This window comes from Dermacentor andersoni, chromosome 7 (genome assembly GCF_023375885.2).
Source record: "Dermacentor andersoni chromosome 7, qqDerAnde1_hic_scaffold, whole genome shotgun sequence".
In the NCBI taxonomy this organism is placed as follows: Eukaryota; Metazoa; Arthropoda; class Arachnida; order Ixodida; family Ixodidae; genus Dermacentor; species Dermacentor andersoni.
Genome location: NC_092820.1, coordinates 174,922,530 through 174,943,476, shown reverse-complemented (window position 1 = coordinate 174,943,476; position 20,947 = coordinate 174,922,530). Strand labels below are relative to the sequence as shown.

Genomic DNA, 20,947 nt, shown 5'->3' with positions numbered 1-20,947 from the left:
TTTGCGGCTTACGTCTTCTTTCATCTGCCGCTTCATGTTCGCTCTTTCATCCTTCGCTGTTGTGCTCAATCACTCGGTTACACCGACGCCGACACTCGCCGCAGGAACAGGCGCCTAAGAGCTGCGCTCTAAATATTGTTAGCTTCGAGAAAGTTTGATGTGCGATTGTGAATTATGTGTGCAAGCACTTTACAGGCAGTCGATGTTAGCGAGATTGAGCAGAAGTTCTTGATCAATGACATGTCTTCACTTTTTTGAAGCAGTTTTACTGTAGCAGTCCCCCAGTCTCTCAGAATTTGTATAAGGGGACATCGCACAAGCGCATAAAGAAGGGCACGGACAGAAAAACAAAAAAAGACACACCAAACGCTAGCGTTCGGTGCGTCTTTCTTCATGTTTCTGGCCGTGTCCTTTTTTACGCGCTAGTGCGATGTCCCCTTATACGAATAACCACCAACTAACTAGCCCAGCTTTCTGCCTTAAATCTCAGAATTTGACCTTCACATACAGACCTTATAAACAAAACAAACATTTAGATGTATGTACATTGCGCATGTCTTTTCAAAAGGGCATTAGGTATGGTGCCCAGTCCAGGTGATTTCTTTACATTGAGGTTAAGCAGCATACTTAAGATACCATGCTCACTAATGATAAGGTCCTCCAAAGGCGGGAGTGAGGCTTCAAATTTTGGAAAGATATTATTGTCGTTAGTGAATACAGATTTAAAGTGTTCATTGAAGACATTAGATACTGCTTGTGCATCAGTGACCAGAACAGCTTTGATTTCAAACCGATCATGGGTCCTCGAGGTTGGGGAAACTGAACGCCAGAATTTCTCGGGAGACTGACATAAAGTTGGGTAGAGATCCTTAAAGATCACAGTGAAGGCCCCGAATCTGGCAGGTTTGTTGTCTTCAGATGGCATGCGAGGGTTTACTGGTCAGTTGCTTGCTCATTCACATACTCATACCTGCCAAGTGCAAACTTAAATATTCATAAGATCCACGGACATACGCTTGGAGGGACTGTAGGGAGGCAGGGCGATAACACCTATTGTTTTTTAAAACTTCCCTTGACCACACGCCTTTCCAGGGATACATACACACTATACAGTCGCCCACAGCCGAGTACGCCAGCATTTTGCTTTCCACTCGTATTAGAATGTGACTGGCAGCAGGGTGTCAAACCCATGAGCTCAAGTTCGGCAACAGAATGCCATAGGCGCTGAGCAATCACGAGAGTTAAAATGAGATAGTGATACAAAGAGAAGTATTTAGTTTGTTAGCTGTATGAGTGTACACGCACGGCCGCTGCTAGTGGGAACACAGTGCCCATGGAATCGCTCCAAGGAGTTCCCCACTAGCGGCGCCTCATGAAGTCTTGCGGTGCAGGCACAATCAAAGCGATTGGCGAAAAGCCCGGGGAGTCATCTGCTATGGTGAGTCATCTGCCAAGACTTCACAAGGCACTGGTGGTGGCGCTCCGCAGAGCGCTGCCCATGGGCTTTCTTGTTACCACTAGCAGTGGGCGCGCCTGTACAGTTGAATGCGTGCTTGACACTATGTTTGTCGACACATTGTGTAAACATCATTGAAGTATTCCAGAACAATATGCGACACAGACACACATTTAAAAAGAGAACCATACTTGGTTTTACTACTCTCATCATGTTTTACATTTATGTACACACATGTTTGTGAATTGGCAATTTCTACTGACAAAGCAGGCAGCAACGCGTTCCTTATGCAACAGCAGTAGCAGAGAAATATCATGGCAACGCACGCAGAGATAGATAAAAGGCAAGCAGGGGCCACATTTTGCAACGACTATCACAAATACATCCCTCTCACATTTCGTCAGTGGCTTGCACACACACACTGTGGCATGCTATTTTCGCTATCAGCTACACCCAGAAAGGTCGTCATTAGCACGTGCAGACCATCACATGCCGGTTTACATTTTTTTTTCTTTTTCCGGGATCAGCAATTCAGTATGACTGATGACTGAGGATCGTTACAAACTGTGGCCCCCGAGAAATATTTTTTTCTTCTGAGTGAGCCGCGACCGTTGCTTGTCTCCTCATGGCGTCATGCCATTCAAAGCCAGTGAGACTGCACAGTGTGCACATATGCAGGCAGCACGTAATTAACACCTCAGTCAGGATTAGAGTCCCGTGATTGAATGGTCTTCCTATAGTGACCTCGCATAGATTGCAGCACATCGCCTCTTGTATAGCACCTGCAGCACCTACAGTGCTCACTTATTTTGTACTCTGTAAAGAAAAAAAAGAGACTCAAGAAAGGAAACAAACAAAATGCTTCAAACACAAGTTCTTCTAAAAAGACATCATGCCAACTAAATGTACACACACAGTTTCCTCTCTTTAAAAGAAGGCCTATGTTCGTATAGAATACTCAATAAACAACATTGCTCTCCACATTACGAGAGGAGGATGGAGAGGGGCACGCATGCAACTATAGCACAGCTCACTCTTTAGGCTACTCCCAGGCTGTGGTCTTGAAATAAATTAAAACAAACTTTGTTGCAAGAAGCTATACATGTGCACAACATGTGCTTTCTAGCATTGGCGAGAGTGCATGTGCTGGTTTACTTGAATCTTTGTTGTGCACATACCATCAAAAGAGGGCATCAATTGTCCCCACACAGAACATTGTGCGCAGGCAACAAGAGCTTAAATACAATAGCAAAGCTCACAAGAGCGAAAGTGCAGAGGATTGGCTAAGCGCACTGTCAAAATCGGGGGTACATGCTCTCAGAAAAGGCAGCTTTGCTGTGTCAGTCTGTCTGGCGGTGAAAACCTGGGGGAAATACATCACTGCAGATGCGAGCAGCACACAGCAACCTGAATAAATAGTCTCGCAGAGTAATCTCTTTGAAGGATTTCGGTGGCCAACATCATACATTGGTGCTCTCATTGTCTTTGTTAAAGATGCTTGCGTGAATGAACAGTCCTTTTGTAAGACAATATACAGGAGCACCAGTAGAACTTTCACAGCTACATGCCTGCAGAAGTTAAAAGAGCCACAGCTCTTCACTCTACTGAGCTCTAGACCACTGGGTGTGCTACCTGCATAATGGCTTCAAAACTCCTTGCAAGGACTGCACAACCACTCCCAAAGTCTTCAGAACATAGAAGCCTAGAAAGGATCCAGTAATAATTATAATAAAAACACGCAACTTCCACTGCAGCTGAAATATGCAGTAAGAAATTGAACAGTATGATCATCACTTGCAGGAGCCACATTCAAAGTGCACAGTCTCCATCAAAAGTTTCCAAACCATGGTATTTCTGTAAAGTTGAATATTTCCGCAGCCTGGTGAGCATGCAGCCTTATATTCGAATTTCCAGCCTGTATACAGTTTATGCAAACAACATAGTGTTGTATGGTTTTGCTACTGTGGCAAACTGCAAGGAAATTCAACATTATCTCTGGTCTCGTGGCCAGCAAACTTTTGATGCCAACTGTATTTCCCGCCACCCAGCTCAACCGGTGAGCCCGTCTGCGACAGAATTTCACTTTATTCTCGTGTCTCCAGAGTTCCGAAAAATTCTGCGCATGTCTGTACATGGTGTTGGTTTACATCTATAAAACCATGAACTTGCAAAATTGCAGCAGTTTCTGCCCATTTTTCTAAAGTTATGCACTGCAGCAAATTCAGCAATTTAGGGTGCACATTTCTGAATATCAGAGCCATAATCACCATAACCATAGTGGTTTCCAAATTCTGAGATGGACTGTTGCTGTTTTGCAGAAACTGCAATGGTGTCAGCAGAGTACGACTACACTTCAGTGCTTACTAGAAGCAGCCACAAAGGCAAACAATCGCCAGTTCTGTGCTTCACAGCGAGAGTATTTTGAAAAATGGGCAGCGGCTGTAAGACACACAAGTGTGAAAAACATATCTGTACACAGTGCTACAGTCGAACCTTGATACAACAAACATGGATATAACACATTATCAGACATAACAAAGTAAGTTTAAAATGTTTCTGGCCGATATTAGCACATATCAAATATGTGCTTATACAGAACATCGGATATAATCAAGGTATTTTCTTGTCAGACGTGACTTCATTATAGAAATGTTCGACTGTACTTGCATTCTGGCAACAACATTCTGTAGTGGCAAATTGATTGTTCTCTACAGTAATATAGCATGTAGGTACACACAAAATCAAACACATGCCCCCTTGTCCCTGATTTCAGATTACTCAGAAAGAAAAAAAGAAGAAAGAGAAATGAGGCCAGCAGCAACACTAGGCAATATTTACAAGTCACAGGTAGTGGCACAGTCATGCATGGGACAAGTTATATTAACAGCCTCAAAAAGTACACGTTTCATTGAATTTAAACATTGCACAGTACTAGACCAAAATACTTTTCATAGTGTGATCTTCCTGCCTTGACAAAGAATGCTTTAAAAAAATTAATGCAGCACTTGCTTCTCTTGACGAAGTACATACTATTTGTCACAATAAAAGCAGTCGTAACAATGCTCCAGCCGGTGTCGCTCAAGAAATCCTACTTTTGGACAGAGATAAACACTGCATCGAATGTGCAAAGCACTTCTAAGATAAGCATCATAAAGCCAGCCAACTTTAAACATGGCCTTGGCCAACTAACTTTAATTTGGTTACATGAAACTCATTGACCTCTTAGAAGTGCAATCATGCAGACGATTCTTGCAATTACCACAGAAAGTTGTTACACTGCATGTCAACTCTCCTATGTACGACACGTCACCATTACAGCAAAATTCAGATATATCAGGCAATATGAGGCTGTGACTGCAGCAATGTTGGCTTCTGTTGGCACATGTGAACATGTCATGCTTTACACCTGTTTTACAGTGAAATCCTCAGAAGCACTGTACCAAGTATATCTTGGGCAAAGACCATAATGGAAAAAAAAGAAAAAAAAACGGGACATAAAAATGTGTTGCCACTGCAGCGACTTAATACCCGTCTCAAAGTAGGCTCACATGCAGTTGCACACAGAATCTGCTGAACAGCATCACGAAAGGCAATGTTAATCAGGCAAGAAGTCATTTGCCCTGCATTCCCAGCCAGTGATGTACCACGGGTTACATAGTTTCTTTTTGCTTTCAATAATATACATCTCATTCATGCTATTGGATAACATATCTACAATAGACTCTTATTTCAGTGTCAAGGTTTTTCAATGTCAACTAAAAAGCAGCTAGCAATGCTTGGGTCATTCAAGTGGCTGCGAACGACTCGGTGAGCTACTCCAACACCAAATCGATGCTCATTCTCTTTTTACTGATTTCAATGAGAATGAGTTCTGGCTATCTTTAAGTATGTACCTATTATCTACGTACACATTAAGAGGAATAAGAAATGCCGTCATGTGTTTTGAAGGCTAGTAGTAAATGCTACTAAAATTTCTATACACAGATGCCGCCAACAGAGGAACTTAAAAAGACAACACCGCGCACACAACATGCACAGTTAACGTATAATTGTGGGTACCAAGTTCATTTATACAGTAACCACTGCCTGATGTGTGCAACTCAACATGCTGTAATACATTCAAGTTTCAATCCCGATTGAGGAGCCTACGTGTGGCACGACAGTACAAAGCGCAATATCCTGAAAGACATAGTAGGGTTTCCCCTGTAGCCTGAGCATTTTCAATGTCGGCGCTAGCAAAACATTTGAACTCTAAAAAGAATGAGGTCTTCAAGAAGCAATCACATGCTTAGAACAGGCAAGACACTCGAAGTGAGTTGCCAGACAAGAATAAAGGGCTCGCGTCGGTTGGCTGCTTGCACCTTTGCCACCGTCTTGGGTCCCACAACAATGTCGCAAATTTTTCCTGAAAGTGAATACTTGTGACATGAGCGTTCAGCGTCTCTGCGAGGGTGTTGAACTTCCCTTCAGTCGCACCTTGGCATGAGCTAGGCACCAGCCCTTGGACCAGCATCCAGTGTAGAGGTCGTCCTGCATACCTGGCATGAACAGCTGCCCTTCGCCATGCACTTTGTAAAGCTTGGTAGATCATACTATCAGCACCACAAGTCGAAAGTTTGTATGCAAGTCCAGTCAACCAATCTAGTCACTGCACAAAAACCACATTATCGTAAACAGGCATGACTGCTAAAAAAATGCAGACACCGGTGTTTCAACATGTGTCATTGATACCACATCAATGCAAAGATAGACCTCAGTGGCCACTTGTCGAGTGTTTGCACCTGAGCAAAAACAAATGCACAAATTTAAAATAAAAAAGCTAAACAGTGCTCTTCATATCTTTTTTTTTACACACGCACATATCAGACACACACAGAAAAAGAATGCTTGTGAGCAGCTGTGATGCTGGAACCAGAAACAACCAAGGATGCAGCAGGTCACGAGATGGTTGGTTGAATGGTGACCTCTGACCCCAGCGTGACCTTAGCTCTGAGACTCGTAGCTGGAGGAGAACTGCTCACGCGTGTCTTCCAGTCCGAGACCCAAGTCAACGGGACTCGGCGGGGTGCTCAGGTTGGAGCTGTTGTTGGAGGCAATCGAGTGGCGTGGGCTGGCCTGCTGTCCTCTCGAGTCCTGTCACAAGCAAGCACGTGGGGAGGCAGGAAAAGGTGGGGAACAAAGCACATGCTGTGAGATGCAACATCAACATAAGTGCAGGGGTTCCACAAGCTCCTGAAAGCACAAGTTCTTCTGAACACTCAAGTTTATTATTCTTGCAGCATAAAACAGCACATCATGAAGCTGGACAAAAGTTGAACTGCTTGCTTTAAAATAAAGCCACATCTGACAAGGAAATATATTGCTGTTATATCTGATATTAATTATAAGTATACATGCTGATATCAACAGGGGAAACAAACATTGCAATTGGATCTATGCTAAAAAAATGAAGGTGTGGCGCCTCTCACAAGCCAACAAAGGGTCTCCTGTTGATTGCCAGTCAGCAACGTGCCATGGCAATGTGTGGCCCCGTATGAACAACATTAAATTGCAAACGTGCTCTGCACTGTCGTTAATAACTTGAAGATATACTCACATGGAAATAAAGAATGGCCAAACGAATTTTAGTATTTCTTCATTATATATGTATCATAAGAAGCCAACAAACACTGACACCAAGGACAACATAGGGGAAATTACTTGTGCTTAATAAATGAAATAAAGAAACGATAAACTATTGGAAATTAAAGTGGATGAAAAAACAACTTGCCGCAGATGGGAACCGAACCCACAACCTTCGCATTTCAGGTGCGATGCTCTACCAATTGAGCTACCGCGGCACTGTTTTCCCATCCACTTTCTTGGGTATTTATGTGTCCTAGTAGAACCCTGGGAGTGTTAGCCAGTGCCACCACTCACAGACCTTGGCGGCGGACGTGGAATGTCCTCTTTGCCGCAGGCGTCACGAGAATGTGGTCTTTTTGGGTGAAGGCAACTGGTCAATAAACCCACATATGCTACCTGAAGGCATCAATGTTGCCGGATTCGAGACCCTTGTTATGTAATAAACGAGAAGAAAGGGGGTTAACCGAGGGGCCCGATTTTTATTAGTCATATCACAAGACGCCAACAAACACTGACACCAAGGACAACATAGGGGAAATTACTTGTGCATAATAAATGAAATTAAACAATAAATTAAGGGAAATTAAAGTGGATGAAAAAACCACTTCCCGCAGGTGGGAACCGAACCCACAACCTTCGCATTTCGCGTGCAATGCTCTACCAATTGAGCTACCGCGGCGTTGTTTTCCCATCCACTTTCTTGGGTATTTATGTGTCCTAGTAGAACCTTCAGATAGCATATGTGGGTTTATTGACCAGTTGCCTTCACCCAAAAAGATCACGTTCTCGTGACGCCTGCGGCAAAGAGGACGTTCCACGTCCGCCGCCAAGGTCTGTGAGTGGTGGCGCTGGCTAACACTCCCAGGGTTCTGCTAGGACACATAAATACCCAAGAAAGTGGATGGGAAAACAGCGCTGCGGTAGCTCAATTGGTAGAGCATCGCACGTGAAATGCGAAGGTTGTGGGTTCGGTTCCCATCTGCGGCAAGTGTTTTTTTCATCCACTTCAATTTCCAATAATTTATCGTTTCTTTATTTCATTTATTAAGTACAAGTAATTTTTCCTATGTTGTCCTTGGTGTCAGTGTTTGTTGGCTTCTTATGATATGACTAATAAATATCGGGCCCCTCGGTTAACCCCCTTTCTTCTCGTTCATTATATATGATAATTTACCAATACTGTATATCCTTGTTCATTATAATGACCATACTAGAGTTCGTTATTGTTGACACATGAAACAGAAGAAACACTAAAGTCGACAGACTGCTTCCTCAGATTTACAAGCCTTGTCTTCTGCTAAAATTGTTTTTATGTAAGCACTGCACAATAATGTAGATACACAGTGGTAAAGTTAAAAAGATCTAAATTCTCGACTATGTTTACCAGACAATTTTGTACTATGGTGGTCCAAACAAAATTACTTGCGATAGCACTAAAACAGAGCATTCTATAAATGATTGGCACAAAAAGATCGGTAAAAAAATTATTTTAAGAGAAAAAGTCGTTTTTGAAGTGTCTGAAATGTTCACCAGTGTGTTATAAAGTTTCATTAGTAAGCACAAGTTTCATTCAGTTGTGTTCTTTTACTTTGATGGCAGTGTAAATCAGGCACTAAATTGAGGACAAAGAGATTAAATTTTTTTGAAGAGCCTGCTACAGTTTCCAAATAAAGTTCCTTGTAAGATTTCAAAAATAGGCCCAATCTTTGCCACACGAAAGAAGTGTTGGAAGAAAATAAGCCCCAAAAAGAAATGATTGATTATACATACCAGCCCTTAAGAAATATACAACAAAAAGTTAACAATCATAATTAGTAAAGTTGCACCAATATTGTACCAGTTATGCCTTTAATGTGAGCTAACATAACTTTTACTGAGTTTATTTACTAAACAAATCAGCATGACAATGAAATAAAATGTGTTTTTAAACAAAGTTTGGCACCAAGTTTGTCAACATTCAATATTGCAGTGTTCGTAGCACACAGCTGAAAGTTCACATAATTGAAAGCATTGTGTGTGGCACAAATGACAGACTAAAGGACTTTCATATGTTAGCATTTATTTGTTTATTTATTTATTTATTTATTTATTAAATACGTGAGCGCAGATGGCTTGGCACCTTTTGCGTGGTGCACTACAGGGGCGGTATTCTGTAAGAGTACACCTAGTGGACTGTCCATTTCGGCCGCTGCTGATTGGATGTAGCTGTACAAGCAAGAAGGACACGAGCGGCCCCAGCCAATCAGCAGCAGCCGAAATGGACAGTCCACTAAGTGGACTCCTACAGAATACCCCCCCCCCCCCCAATACAAACTGAATGGTACATGTAGCAGCAAGAAAATAGAATAAATGTAATGCATGGAAAAAAGAGGGAAGGGCAATGCCAGCGTTTAAATGGCACAGGCCCAAAATATATAACCTAGAGATGGGCAACATCAACACTTTCAAATGTGAATCAAAGACAGTAGATTTCCATTAATTTGACTCTGGATAATCCGACCCCAGCCGAAGGCCCAGGCTGGCACCCATGCATTTCCATGGGTCCAAACTTTCGTTATTTCTATCTTAAAATTGGCTTTTGCCACATAATTCAAGCCTGACCAGTCAGCACACACATGCATAACCACAACGGTGACTTCAACAGTGACCCCTTTAGTAGTAGTGTCTGTGTAAGTAGTGCTTAGGGGACAGTGAATGCATTGAACACACATCATTTGCCATCGAAAACACCTATTTTCAGCCTGCCTTAGGAATATTTCCAAGCGATAACTGTAGCTCACAATGGCTGATTAGGGTATTTACCCGATTCTAATAAGCAGCTTGATCTTTCTTCTTTTCAAGAAAATTGGGCCAATATAGAGTATGTGTTGCAATCAGAGAATACCAGTGTTTCTTCACAGCGTTTCTATGCTTTACCACAAAACATTCGTGGATTAGGGCAAAGCTGATGTTAAAAAAATTATGCAGAAACTCTACTGGTGTTGTCTATAAGTCGGATACAACTTTAGAAGATAGTGGCGTTTGCTCCTCAAATGCGAATATGCGAGTCCCCACCAATGGGCACATACTCTAGACTCACGTCATGAGCTGGAGGACTGGTGACCCCGCTTGACTTTGAATTTTTGAATCATTCAAAAATCACATGGGCTCCTTGCACCAGTTTGCCGTGTCAGAAAACAAGATATGCAAGCTCAGAGATGGATGCATACAACAGGTATAATACGGACAAGCTTTATTGTGCCACTTGACACATACAGACAAGACCTGCCATGTAATTTCAGTACAACTATTTGTACAGACAGTGCAACCAGTACACGGTGGTTCCACGTTTGCTATGAACTTCAGGAAAGGCAGGGACTGAGCAGAAATTGGGGCTTGGCTTTAGTGTACAAAAAGTGTCCAGATGAGGTTACTCAGCTACAGCAGTTAAAAAAGTTAACAAACAGCTAGCAGTTGTTAAACAAACTGAGGGAAAAAAAAACACCCTCGCCAGCCCAGCAATATCCCACAGCAGTCAGATTAGAGTACCATATATACTAGCGTAATGAACACACTCACATAATAAATACACCCCAACTTTGCTCCTGAAAATTTTGTTGTTTCCTCCCGCATAATAATCACACTCCCAACTTTGCTCCCGAACAGTCCCGCGATCGAATGGCTGGGCTGGGGTTTTTCCGGAGGTACTGGAATCTTTTACAGTCTCGCTCGCACATGTGTCTAGAGTAAATGCACTTCATCTCGATGTCCGTCACTGTGTTGGAAATGCCTAATACAAATTGTGACTTTTGAGATCGGATCGAATGCAAGTAGAATATTGCCAGAAGTGAATCAAATTGAATCGAGTATTGTGTAGTTTTCATATAATGAACAGCCATTATCACAATTACTAAAAGACGTGTTCACATCCTAGTATTCTCAAGGTTAGCAGGTTTCTGCCATTACATATTACGTTATGAAGCATTATTAAATAAATGGATAAAGTGGAGCAGTAGGAGCAAATGAGTAGTTTCTGTGTATGCACAGGACTCTTCAGAGAGTGCGAATGATTGCTATATAAGCTTGTAAAGTGCTGCACATAAGCGACACAGCCTGCTCCACAATGCAAGTTCTCATGTTTTACGTCTTCATTTGCCCGTGAAGGTTAAAAATTTCCCGTACTTTTGCTCCAATTTTATTTTTCATTAGGTGCAGTTCACATTTTGAAATATTCACAAAATATTCGAAAAATATTAACATTTACGAATAGAGACTATGATTTGTTACTAGAAAGTTTGGAACATTCGCACACCTCTATAATAATGTCACATGAGAAAAGCTGTGATCAGCTAAATGAAGTTATACAGCTAACTTAGGCAAACATGCCGTGGCAGCATACCATTAGGGGCGGCTGGTTTGATGATGGTGAAGCTGACAGCAAAAAGGTAACACTGGCAGCAAGCATGCAGTAAGAATAGGCAGCAAGTTATCACGGTTACTCGGGACCTGGCGGACAGACCAATTGCGATTAAGCTCAGCCTGCTCTTACCGCACGTTTGCCGCCTGTGCTGGCGCAAAGGCACCTCGCAGATTTGCGAGGGCAAAAAATGCACAAATGCACTCTGCAACAGCGACTTTACTACGATGCAATCGGAGACTGCACATGCATGGTGCACGGCCGGTGCTTGGTCAGCATAGTGGATGTAGCCGGGTGTAATGTCGAACTGGTGTGCCTGTTCCTCGCTTTTCTGCCCGTCTTTGGTTTTGCTGTGTACGATGGGCCCTAAGTCAGGTTATAGGCCTGCAGAGGGACAGAGAGTTTATCTCCTCACGAAATGGAAATGCTGATGAGACATCGATAAGCTTTGAAATGCCAATGAGCAGGATGGTCGAGGAAAGAGACGCACAAAGAGTGCTCGTCAAAACAACAGGTGTCTAAAAGCAGCACTTCAATGTGATGCTTGCAATAACCACAAACAGCTGGAAGTGGCCACAAGGATGAGCTCTTGTCGAACCACAATGTAGATGAAGTGGCCGACAACAGGTCTGGTGGTTCTGATGCGGAGTGAAGTGCAATCAAAACACTGTTACGGCTTGCAATCCGGCCGAAAGGCTAGGCCTTTCGGTCCCGACGTGGGAGCGGCATGCTTCTGGCTAGGAATCTAGCGGGACCTGAAGGGCCTGAATAAAGTTTTTCATACCATACCATACAGTTTGCCAGTTGTATATGTACAGAAAAACCTTGTTAAATCGTACCCGCTTAAAAAGTGGTTTCATTTTAAAAGTAGTAAAGTCAAGTTCCTGACTCAGCGGCCATTGAACGCAATGCGTTTTGTATCTGCATAAACCGTACCAGCTTGTTGTGTATGTATCAGTTAATATGTAGTGTTTCCACTTTTCATTGCGCAATCACGGCGGTGCATCATCCCAATCGGGCGGCCCGGCAGAACAACAAGCCTCAGAGATCAGAACAAGGACCTCAAGCACCCGGTGTGTTGGCATATGAAGCCACTTCAACACAAACATCATTTCGGTGTTGGTTCTTTATTTTATGCCAGAGCGCCAGAGTGTTGTGGCATCATGCAAGCAAAGACTTACGTCATGCTTAATCTTGAATATAAAACACCGAGTGCTCAGCATAGAAGAAAAACTGTACATCATTCGTGCTACCGAACGTGGCATGATGAAGTCGGCGCTGGCACGCGACAAGGATCTACAGTTGATTACGGTGTGTGGCATTTGGAATGCGAAGAAGTTGATCGGCAGCGCTGCTGTGACCGCAAACAGATGTCGGCTACGAGGTTCAACTTTATGTCATCGTTGCCTCTGTTGTTGCCGAAGGGTTGCCTAACGACAGTGATGAGGACGACACGGAAAGTGACAGCACGGGCAATTCAGGCCCAACAGTGGCAGAAGCTGCGCGTTATGTCAGCCTCATGAATGCAATCAATGCGACGATAACGGCGCTCTGTAATGAAAAAGGCACCCTGCGACTTCTGCAAGGCTACCACGCCCGCGCACGGAGAACATGCAATGCCAACGAGGAATCTGCCATGCAAGTGTTTGCCAAGAAGAGGGGACTGGCTGAAAAGCTGGTGTTAAAGCTTCAATAAGTTTGAGGTCGCTGTTATTGCTGCTAGGCCGCCGCCGCATCAAACGAAAATAACAGACTTTTGTCACCTGAAGTGAATAAATACTGCATGTTTTTGCCCTTTCATCCCACTCTCTCCGAGTTCCATTTTTGACAGGTAAGTGGACGATCTCGCGCTATTTCGGTTAAGCAGTACTACCGTTTAATACGTACTTAAACTTAAACTACGGTTTAACGAAGTTTCACTGTATATTTTACTGCAAAAGTAAGTTATATAATGCCTTTTGAAAAACAATTACCATCTTACTTTTCAATTTTTGCTGTTCCAAAAGAGTTCCCATTAAATTTACTCCACGTAATAAACGCACCCCCAACATTGCTTCAGTTTTTTGTGAATATAAGTATGCTCATTATGTGAGTATATACGGTATTTCATATAGAAAAACTGCCTAGAACTTCAGTTTCTTTGAATTAAATGTATACATTCTGTAACTAAAATGTCTGCTATCAATACAAGAGCCATGCAAAACAACTCACATCATGTGTTGAGCTTTGAAGCAACGAGCCATGTTCTTGTGATGATAGTGATCCTTCGGGTGACGCAGTCAGCGAGGATTTTGCTGTCCTAGGTACCGTGCCAGGCGCCAATGGCGCTGGCCTCTTGGGTTGCAATGGAACACCTACTGCACAAACAGATCACCAGAGAATAAGAATAAATCTGCACTTGTGTTACTGCAGTAAAGTCCAGTGTTAAAGCAGTACTGATATAAAATTTCTTACTTGTCATCCTTTTGCATTATTTTTGAAGTCTGAGCTTTCTGAACCTTATAAAAAAGTTGATGGTCACTTTAGTGTACGCTAAAGAGGATGAGGACGAAAGCCTGCACGTGCACGAGACATTAAATTACTTGAAATTCTCATTCGAAGGCATTGCGACTTCCTATTGCTTTTGTCCCACCAAAGGTTGTGGGTTCAATGCCTTAATTCACCTTAATTACCTTACCTTCACCTTCAGGTAATTACCTTCAGGTAATTAATTACCTTCACCTTAATTAGCAAAAAACGTCGTGGGTTTGACTCCTAGCAAAGGTTGTGGGTTCGAGTGCCTGAATTAACTTCGCCTTAAGTAACACCAAAGGTCACGAGTTCGACTTCCACAAGTGGTTGTTGGTCCGAGTGGCTGAATTAACTCTATCTTAATAAACAGTGCCTAATTAATTCTATCTAAATTAACTGTGCCTTAATTAACACCACATGTCGTGGGCTCCATTCCCACCAAAGATTGTGGGTTCAACTCACACCAAAGGTTGAAGGTCTGACCCCCAATTTGTGTGCCATTGAATTTTGGTGCCATTGAATTTTCTGGACAGTTGAACTTTTGACTCACGGGCCATCTAAGGCTTTTGCCTTAAAAAATACTGACGAGCATCAGAGCATCCTAGATAATACACTATGATACTGGTTTGTGTGAAGCAGTCTAGGTTTTGGTACCCCAGAAGCGGATGCATCGTTATGTCATCATGCAGTGTCATCATACAGTACCTGCAATTGCTGCAATGGCCACACACGAGCACAGCTAGAAGTAATGTGTGCAACACTGTTAATTTCTTTCTGAGCAACGTCAGCCTATCCAGCCTTATTACTACTACATGACGTGAGCACATTTTAATGTGTGTCATAACATTGATACCTTTTTCTTACAATGAAAAGACGGAAACAGGAAAACATGGATGTTTATCAGCATTATCCTATCTTTTCGCCCATAACACAAGAAGAATGCGCAAACAGCCACAAACTAGCACCTCTCATCACCATTTCGAGTGTTGTAACATTACAATAATGCTGATGATGTTACGATCAACTTTAGCACCAATTAAGTATACTAGTATAAGTGATTCCTAGCCTTCATACTTGCTAAGTGTCATACTTGCTATGTGTGAGAAGTCGAGTTTGTACAACTTGAAAAATATTTCGGTACTCCTTTAAAAAAAAACATGTCTTTAATGTTGTATAACACTTGTTACAGCCCAGGTCTGAATTGAACACAAAGCCTCTACTTAGCACAAATTTGAATAAATATGATCTCGAAATCTGCAGTAATATGCAGTGATTGTTCAGTTAATGCTTAAGTGTACTGCTGATAAATGTTAACTGGAACATTGGATGCATTCTGCTACTGACTTTAACCATTTCAGTGTCACTGACATGCCGGTTCATTTCCATGTTTCTGTTCTGCCATGTCAGTGGCGTACTTGTGCGTTTTCCACTTAGTCCACTTGGATGTGCACAGTAACACGAAGTTGGCGAGCTCTTAAGTAGTTGTACCATCTGTTGTATATTTCTAGAAGCATATTTTCTCCTCTCTCTGGGTTTGCTCAGTCTGGGTTTTTGTTAGCAGCTATAGAATGCACCCGGACATGGTCATTGCTGTACCGGGCGGAGTGCATGCTTCAACTGATGGGAGGGGTGGCTCCCCAACTTCATACAGCGCTATGGTGGCAATTCTGCATTCAAACATTGGTGAGTAGTGCAAGGCCACCACTCTTGTGCGTTTCTGCCATCTGTTGTATGTTTATAAAAGTGCTTATTTTTTTTAACATCTTCCGCTATCTCTCGCATGCCACCTTCTAAAAAAGAAAAAGGTGGTGTGTGAGAGAGAATGGGAGATGTCAGTGTGCTTTTTCTAGGATGGCTCTGCCCTCTATCGTATCCCTTTCATCTGTAGCTATCTGTGCCATCTTTTGCTCTCTTTGCTTTGTCTGGTTGGGTGCGAATAAACTAAAGTACTCCTTCCTTTGGCGTGGCCATGTGATCACATTGAGATGATTGCAAAAGGATGGATAGGTGGGCTAGTTGGTAACGCATATTAATAAAAGCTTAGAGCACTAAAAACATGAAAGATGTAGAAAAATAAACACAAACCACATGCGCTCTCTCGTAATTGATGTTTAATGCACATATGAAAAAATACATATATAGAAAATGGACGCTTCACACATTTCAAGATGAGGTATAAAAACAGCATGCATCTAAGGCACATGTGAATATCGATTAGTAAATTGAATTCTTTATTATGTAGTAACAAGGATGGTTGGCTTACACACAGTGCGGCATTCTTGGTGATATGATAGGCTTCTGAGATTTCTTGTGTGGTTTGGTTAGGGTGACAGAACAAAATGACTATGTTTTCGAAGATGAGTTTACACAGACATGATTTACAATGTAAGGCAAGATGAGAGGGTGGCGCACCGTTTAATAAATTTTTGTGTTCTCTTAGGCATATGTGACACATCTGCCTTTTTGACCAATGTACACATGACCACAGCTTAGGAGAATTCTGTATACTACTCCTGAGACACAATCGAAAAAACGATTAACATGTTTCTGGCTGCACCCTCTATCACCCACTGACATGGCCTGCGCCCTTCTGTGCACAATGGAGCAAACGCGACTAAGCCTGTGTGGTGCAGAAAATGCCACCCGAAGACCACAACGCTGTGCCACATTTTGTAGGCCGTGTGAAATTTTATGTACGTAGGGGATAACTGCCAATTTTTCATTTCCTTCATTTTGAACAGAAGGACGACTCCCGCATTTTTCTTGCTTTGCAATGCGCACAAGCTTTTCACAAACTGATGTGATGAGGTACATAGCGTAACCCGTGGCCTTAAGGTGTTCCGCTTGCATTCGAAAACTCATGCTCAACTTGTGCACGCAAGTTTTTTCCAAGGCCGCGCATAAGCATGACAGAACAATACCGCGCTTCACAATTTTTGAGTGGCGCGATGCGAATTCTAAAATAGGTTTTGTAGATCTTGGATTGTAGTGCCAGCAAACATGATCCGAACCGAAATTCATGCACAAGTCAAGAAACTGTAATCTATTATTGCTCGGCCATTCGGAGGTGAGGTTTACACGCATGCCTTCTTTTTGAAAGCAATCGACAATCTTGTCCATTCTCTGTGACGCACGTGATCTGCCAATAAAAATCAAGACATGGTCCACATATCTGAAGACTGCTATACCCTCTGGAAGCTTGGCGTTTAAAGCACTATCTACAGCGCCAAGAAAAATAGAACTTAATATTGGCACCACGCAAGAACCTATACAAACACCTGACTTCTGCATATATAGTTTTCCGTGCCAAATCACGACGGTAGATTTTAAGTAAAAGGTCAAAATTTCCAATAATGAGTCAACCGAGATGCCACATCTATTCCTAAAGGCAAGTTCGTCGTTACATTCTACAATACAATCATCAACATGGCTTAACAATTTGTCGTGCGGCAAGGAATAATACAGATCAACTACGTCAATGCCGAAGGCTGTGAAGCCAGCAAGGTCATTCCAGTTAAGGTGCTCCACAATAATGCCAGAGTTGTTAGCATAAAAAGGATCTGTTATGGTTAACGCAGAAAGGTGCTTCTGCAGATACTTAGACATGGCTAGCTGCCAGGTGTCCTTTTCTGACACAATTGCTCTAAACAGCATTTCCGGTTTGTGTGTTTTGATCGTGAAAAACCACACGAGAAATCTCGGAAGCCTATCATATCGCCAAAGATGCCGCGCTGTATGCAAGCCAACCATTCTTATTACTACATGATAACGAATTCAATTTTATTAATCAATATTTGCACATGCCTTAGATACATGCAGTTTTCATACCTTTCTCTTGACATGTGTGAAGCATCAATTTTCTATTTATGTATTTTTTTCATATGTGCATTAAACGTCAGTTGTGAGTAAGCATGTGTGGTGTGTGTTTCTTTTTCCACGTCTTTCGTGTTTTTAGCACTCTAAGTTTTTATTAACGCACTGAGATGGCTGCTCGCATGACGCCTTCAACTGTTGATTGGAACCGCGGCTCTTCCAACTCCAAACAGGAGCCAAGCTCGAACTTGGAAGATGACAGCATGTCGTCTGAGGAAGAGGCAACTTGAACCGCATCGGATTTTGACCCTAACACCGTGAAAAAGTGCCGAGAATGATGGCATTGTTGAGGCTGCAACAGCTTTTATTGATTTTATGCTGTGGGATTGTATTCCTTTTGTCATACATACCAAGGTAGCATTTGCAATTATCCATGTCATTCTTACCCCTTCTGCATAACCATGAATAGACCGTTGCATTCGTTTCATAGTATCTGAGAACAAAAACCCAATGCTGAGCATGTGTCACCTCTGAAAAGAACCCAACACTGAAAGGGTTATGGTGCATTTCTTGAAAGCACAGGAATTCCACTAAGTGGATGTGACCTTGATACTGCCAGGCTTCAATACTGCACAATTGGAATATGTGTGCATATATGAATTATTTCAAGTTATCTCGTAAAACCTTCTTAATTAACTAGCATTCAAATGTAATCAGTCGTGCAAGAAACGTCAACTTCTTCAAGAAACTCAAACTATGGGACAGAATTCCGCAATCTGCCACAGGAGACTTCTAATAAGTCTGTTTCCATATTTACAAGTCACCCATTATATTGGGGGCGAGCTCCACCACTGGAAAAGCTGGCGCTGTTGTGGGCGTGATGTGGTATGAGGGATCACGTGGACAGAGCGACCGCGTCGGCTGCTTCGGAAGCGCCCAAGCGAGCTGAAAACGAATGTTTAAAGTCCCACCTGTGCTGCGGTTCTGATTGAGGAGGTTTTCTCACTTCGGGTGCCTACATGACAACACCTGAAAGCGTTATAATAGGTAGTGGCTGCCTTTGAAGGCGTCGAACATGGTAGGCTACTGCTCGGTGCCGCAGTGCCAGATGTACACAACGGAACCCTGTGCCAGCCTTCACACGTACCTGCGGGACAAGAAGCTGCGTGATGCTTAGAACTAACTGGCAAGCAGCCATCGGCTACGACTCGGGTGTGCAGCAAGCACTTCCACGAGGAAGATTTCAGCTGCGGCGTCGGGGCTGCGATGTTCAGTGAGTAGCAGAAAGCGCACACTGAGACGTTCGCCCGCGCGCACTATTCAGCTAATGTCATGAAGCTCTAGTCTATGAATTTGTTGATGCAAGATACTGGCAAGTTCACTGGAATGGAAAGGGAATGGTAAGAAGCACATTAAAAAAGAAAGGCATGGCATATGCTCATATTTAAGTTAGCACCAAACAATGAATGTACACTGGGTTAAGAAAAAGAAGTAGCAGGAAGCTGCTTGCTGTGAAGACCGATAAACATACATTGCGATGCCACTTGCGAAATAATGATAGTGAAATGTCCAAGAATTTAAAAGAAATTAAAAAAAAAGTAAATCGTTGCAACAGCACATCACAAGTCGATGTAGGCGTCGAAGTCCCTAGTTATAATGAAATTATTTTTTAACAACTCTGATAGTGTCGACGCAACAATGGTCGCTTGTGTACTGTCAAATGCTCATATGCTGCCATCTAAAGCTCACGGCATGGTGCGAAGATGCACTCACAGTGAAAGCGAAACATTGTGCATGGACATGCATGCAGACGTGCAGTCGGTCGCTGCGAACCCGTGCAATCGCTGCATTAAGGCTTCATTCTGTTATACTCCATTTGGTTATACAGACAACCCACTATAAGTGCATATTTCACATACCGTAAAAACCGGAATATAGGTCGAACTTTTTTTCAAAAAACCATTGCGAAAAGTCGACCCTCGACTTATATACCGGACATTGGCGGAAAAACTACGGAAGTCTTGCAACAATGGGCGGATGAAGTAAACAGCCGCCTTCGCCATCGCCATCATCAGCAGCGCGGCGTTAGTTCTTTATTCTATGGCGTGGCGACATTGTGGCACCGGCATTTTGCGTTTCCACTGTCGCAAAGTTATATTAATTAAAGGCTGCATTTTCATTTTGTTTCAAAATGAGCGGAAGCCGACGTCAATTCACCGTCGCCTCCATGAAAAAGGCGATTGAGTACGCGGAAGCCCACGGCAACCTGGCACCACAGCGCGAACTTGTATCCGAAAATAGCATTCAATAGTGGCGGAGGTAAAAGCAACGTATTACAACTTGCAGCAACCAAAAGAAAACGTCGTTTCGTGGCCGGATCGCAGCGGACTGCAGAACTGGAAGGCAAGGTTGCGGAGTCCGTCCGAGAGCTGCGTGTAAGATCGCTGCCTGTGGTCGAATGCATTCGTTTGAAAGCGGTAGAGATCGCACGCGCCTATGGACTGGACAGCGAGAAGCACTCGTCATCCGACTCTGTTCAAACGTGTTGCTCTGATTCGGAGTAGCGCTTGCGGACTTCGTGCCCTTCTGTGTACTGTACACCCGACGAATTTTTAACAGTATCGCGCGACCGTCGACCCGCGTATTTGTCAGCACCTTTTATCATCACGGCACGGAGCGGCGAAATAGCGAAAGTAAGGGCATGTGTACACATGCGCGTATCTCGTTTGTTTCGCTGCTCATCGCCGTTAATACGGTGTTGACAAGCACGCGGGTCGATGGTCGCGCGATATCGCTAAAAACATGGCCAGGTGCACATGCGAGCAGCATTTAAATAAATACTGTCACCATTGTGCAACCCGCTGAGTCGCATTTGTTTATAGGTAAGGGTGTCATGTCTTTCGGTACTTTTGCCACTGAAAAAGATTTTTTTTCATTTTTAGAATTCGTTAGTTGGGGGATCGACCTATATTCCGGTCCGACCTATAGTCCGGTTTTTACGGTAGTTTGCTCGCAGCCATTGCCTACCTTTCCCGCAAGAAACCGGTTCGGGGGACTCCCATCGCGGCGACCGTGCGCAGTGGCCGTTCAGTGTATGTATTCGGTAAAAGTGCCTTTAAACCAGTCTGTGCTTTCTGTTTGTCCAA

General features: G+C 43.1%; 1 protein-coding gene and 2 non-coding genes across 10 annotated transcripts in view; 1 reads left to right on the top strand and 2 right to left on the bottom strand.

Moving 5' to 3' along the window:
- Positions 1-1,628: 1,628 nt before the first annotated feature.
- gek (serine/threonine-protein kinase gek) overlaps positions 1,629-20,947 on the bottom strand; it is a 336,626-nt gene continuing 317,307 nt past the window's right edge. For 4 of the 8 annotated variants that reach the window (XM_055071676.1, XM_055071678.1, XM_055071679.1 and 1 more), the window contains 3 exons: positions 13,689-13,834; positions 6,478-6,589; positions 1,629-2,272 (listed from right to left, as the gene is read on the bottom strand). In XM_055071676.1, coding sequence (XP_054927651.1) covers positions 2,154-2,272; positions 6,478-6,589; positions 13,689-13,834 — 377 coding nt within the window. In that variant the 3' untranslated portion in view covers positions 1,629-2,153. Of the gene's footprint in view, positions 6,590-13,688; positions 13,835-20,947 lie in introns of all 8 variants that reach the window. The other 4 variants (XM_055071681.2, XM_050180174.3, XM_055071677.1 and 1 more) reach the window with 3 other exon arrangements.
- On the bottom strand, positions 7,224-7,296 carry TRNAS-UGA (transfer RNA serine (anticodon UGA)). The gene has a single exon. It is a non-coding gene; the product is annotated as a tRNA-Ser (tRNA).
- On the top strand, positions 7,996-8,068 carry TRNAS-UGA (transfer RNA serine (anticodon UGA)). Its single transcript has one exon. It is a non-coding gene; the product is annotated as a tRNA-Ser (tRNA).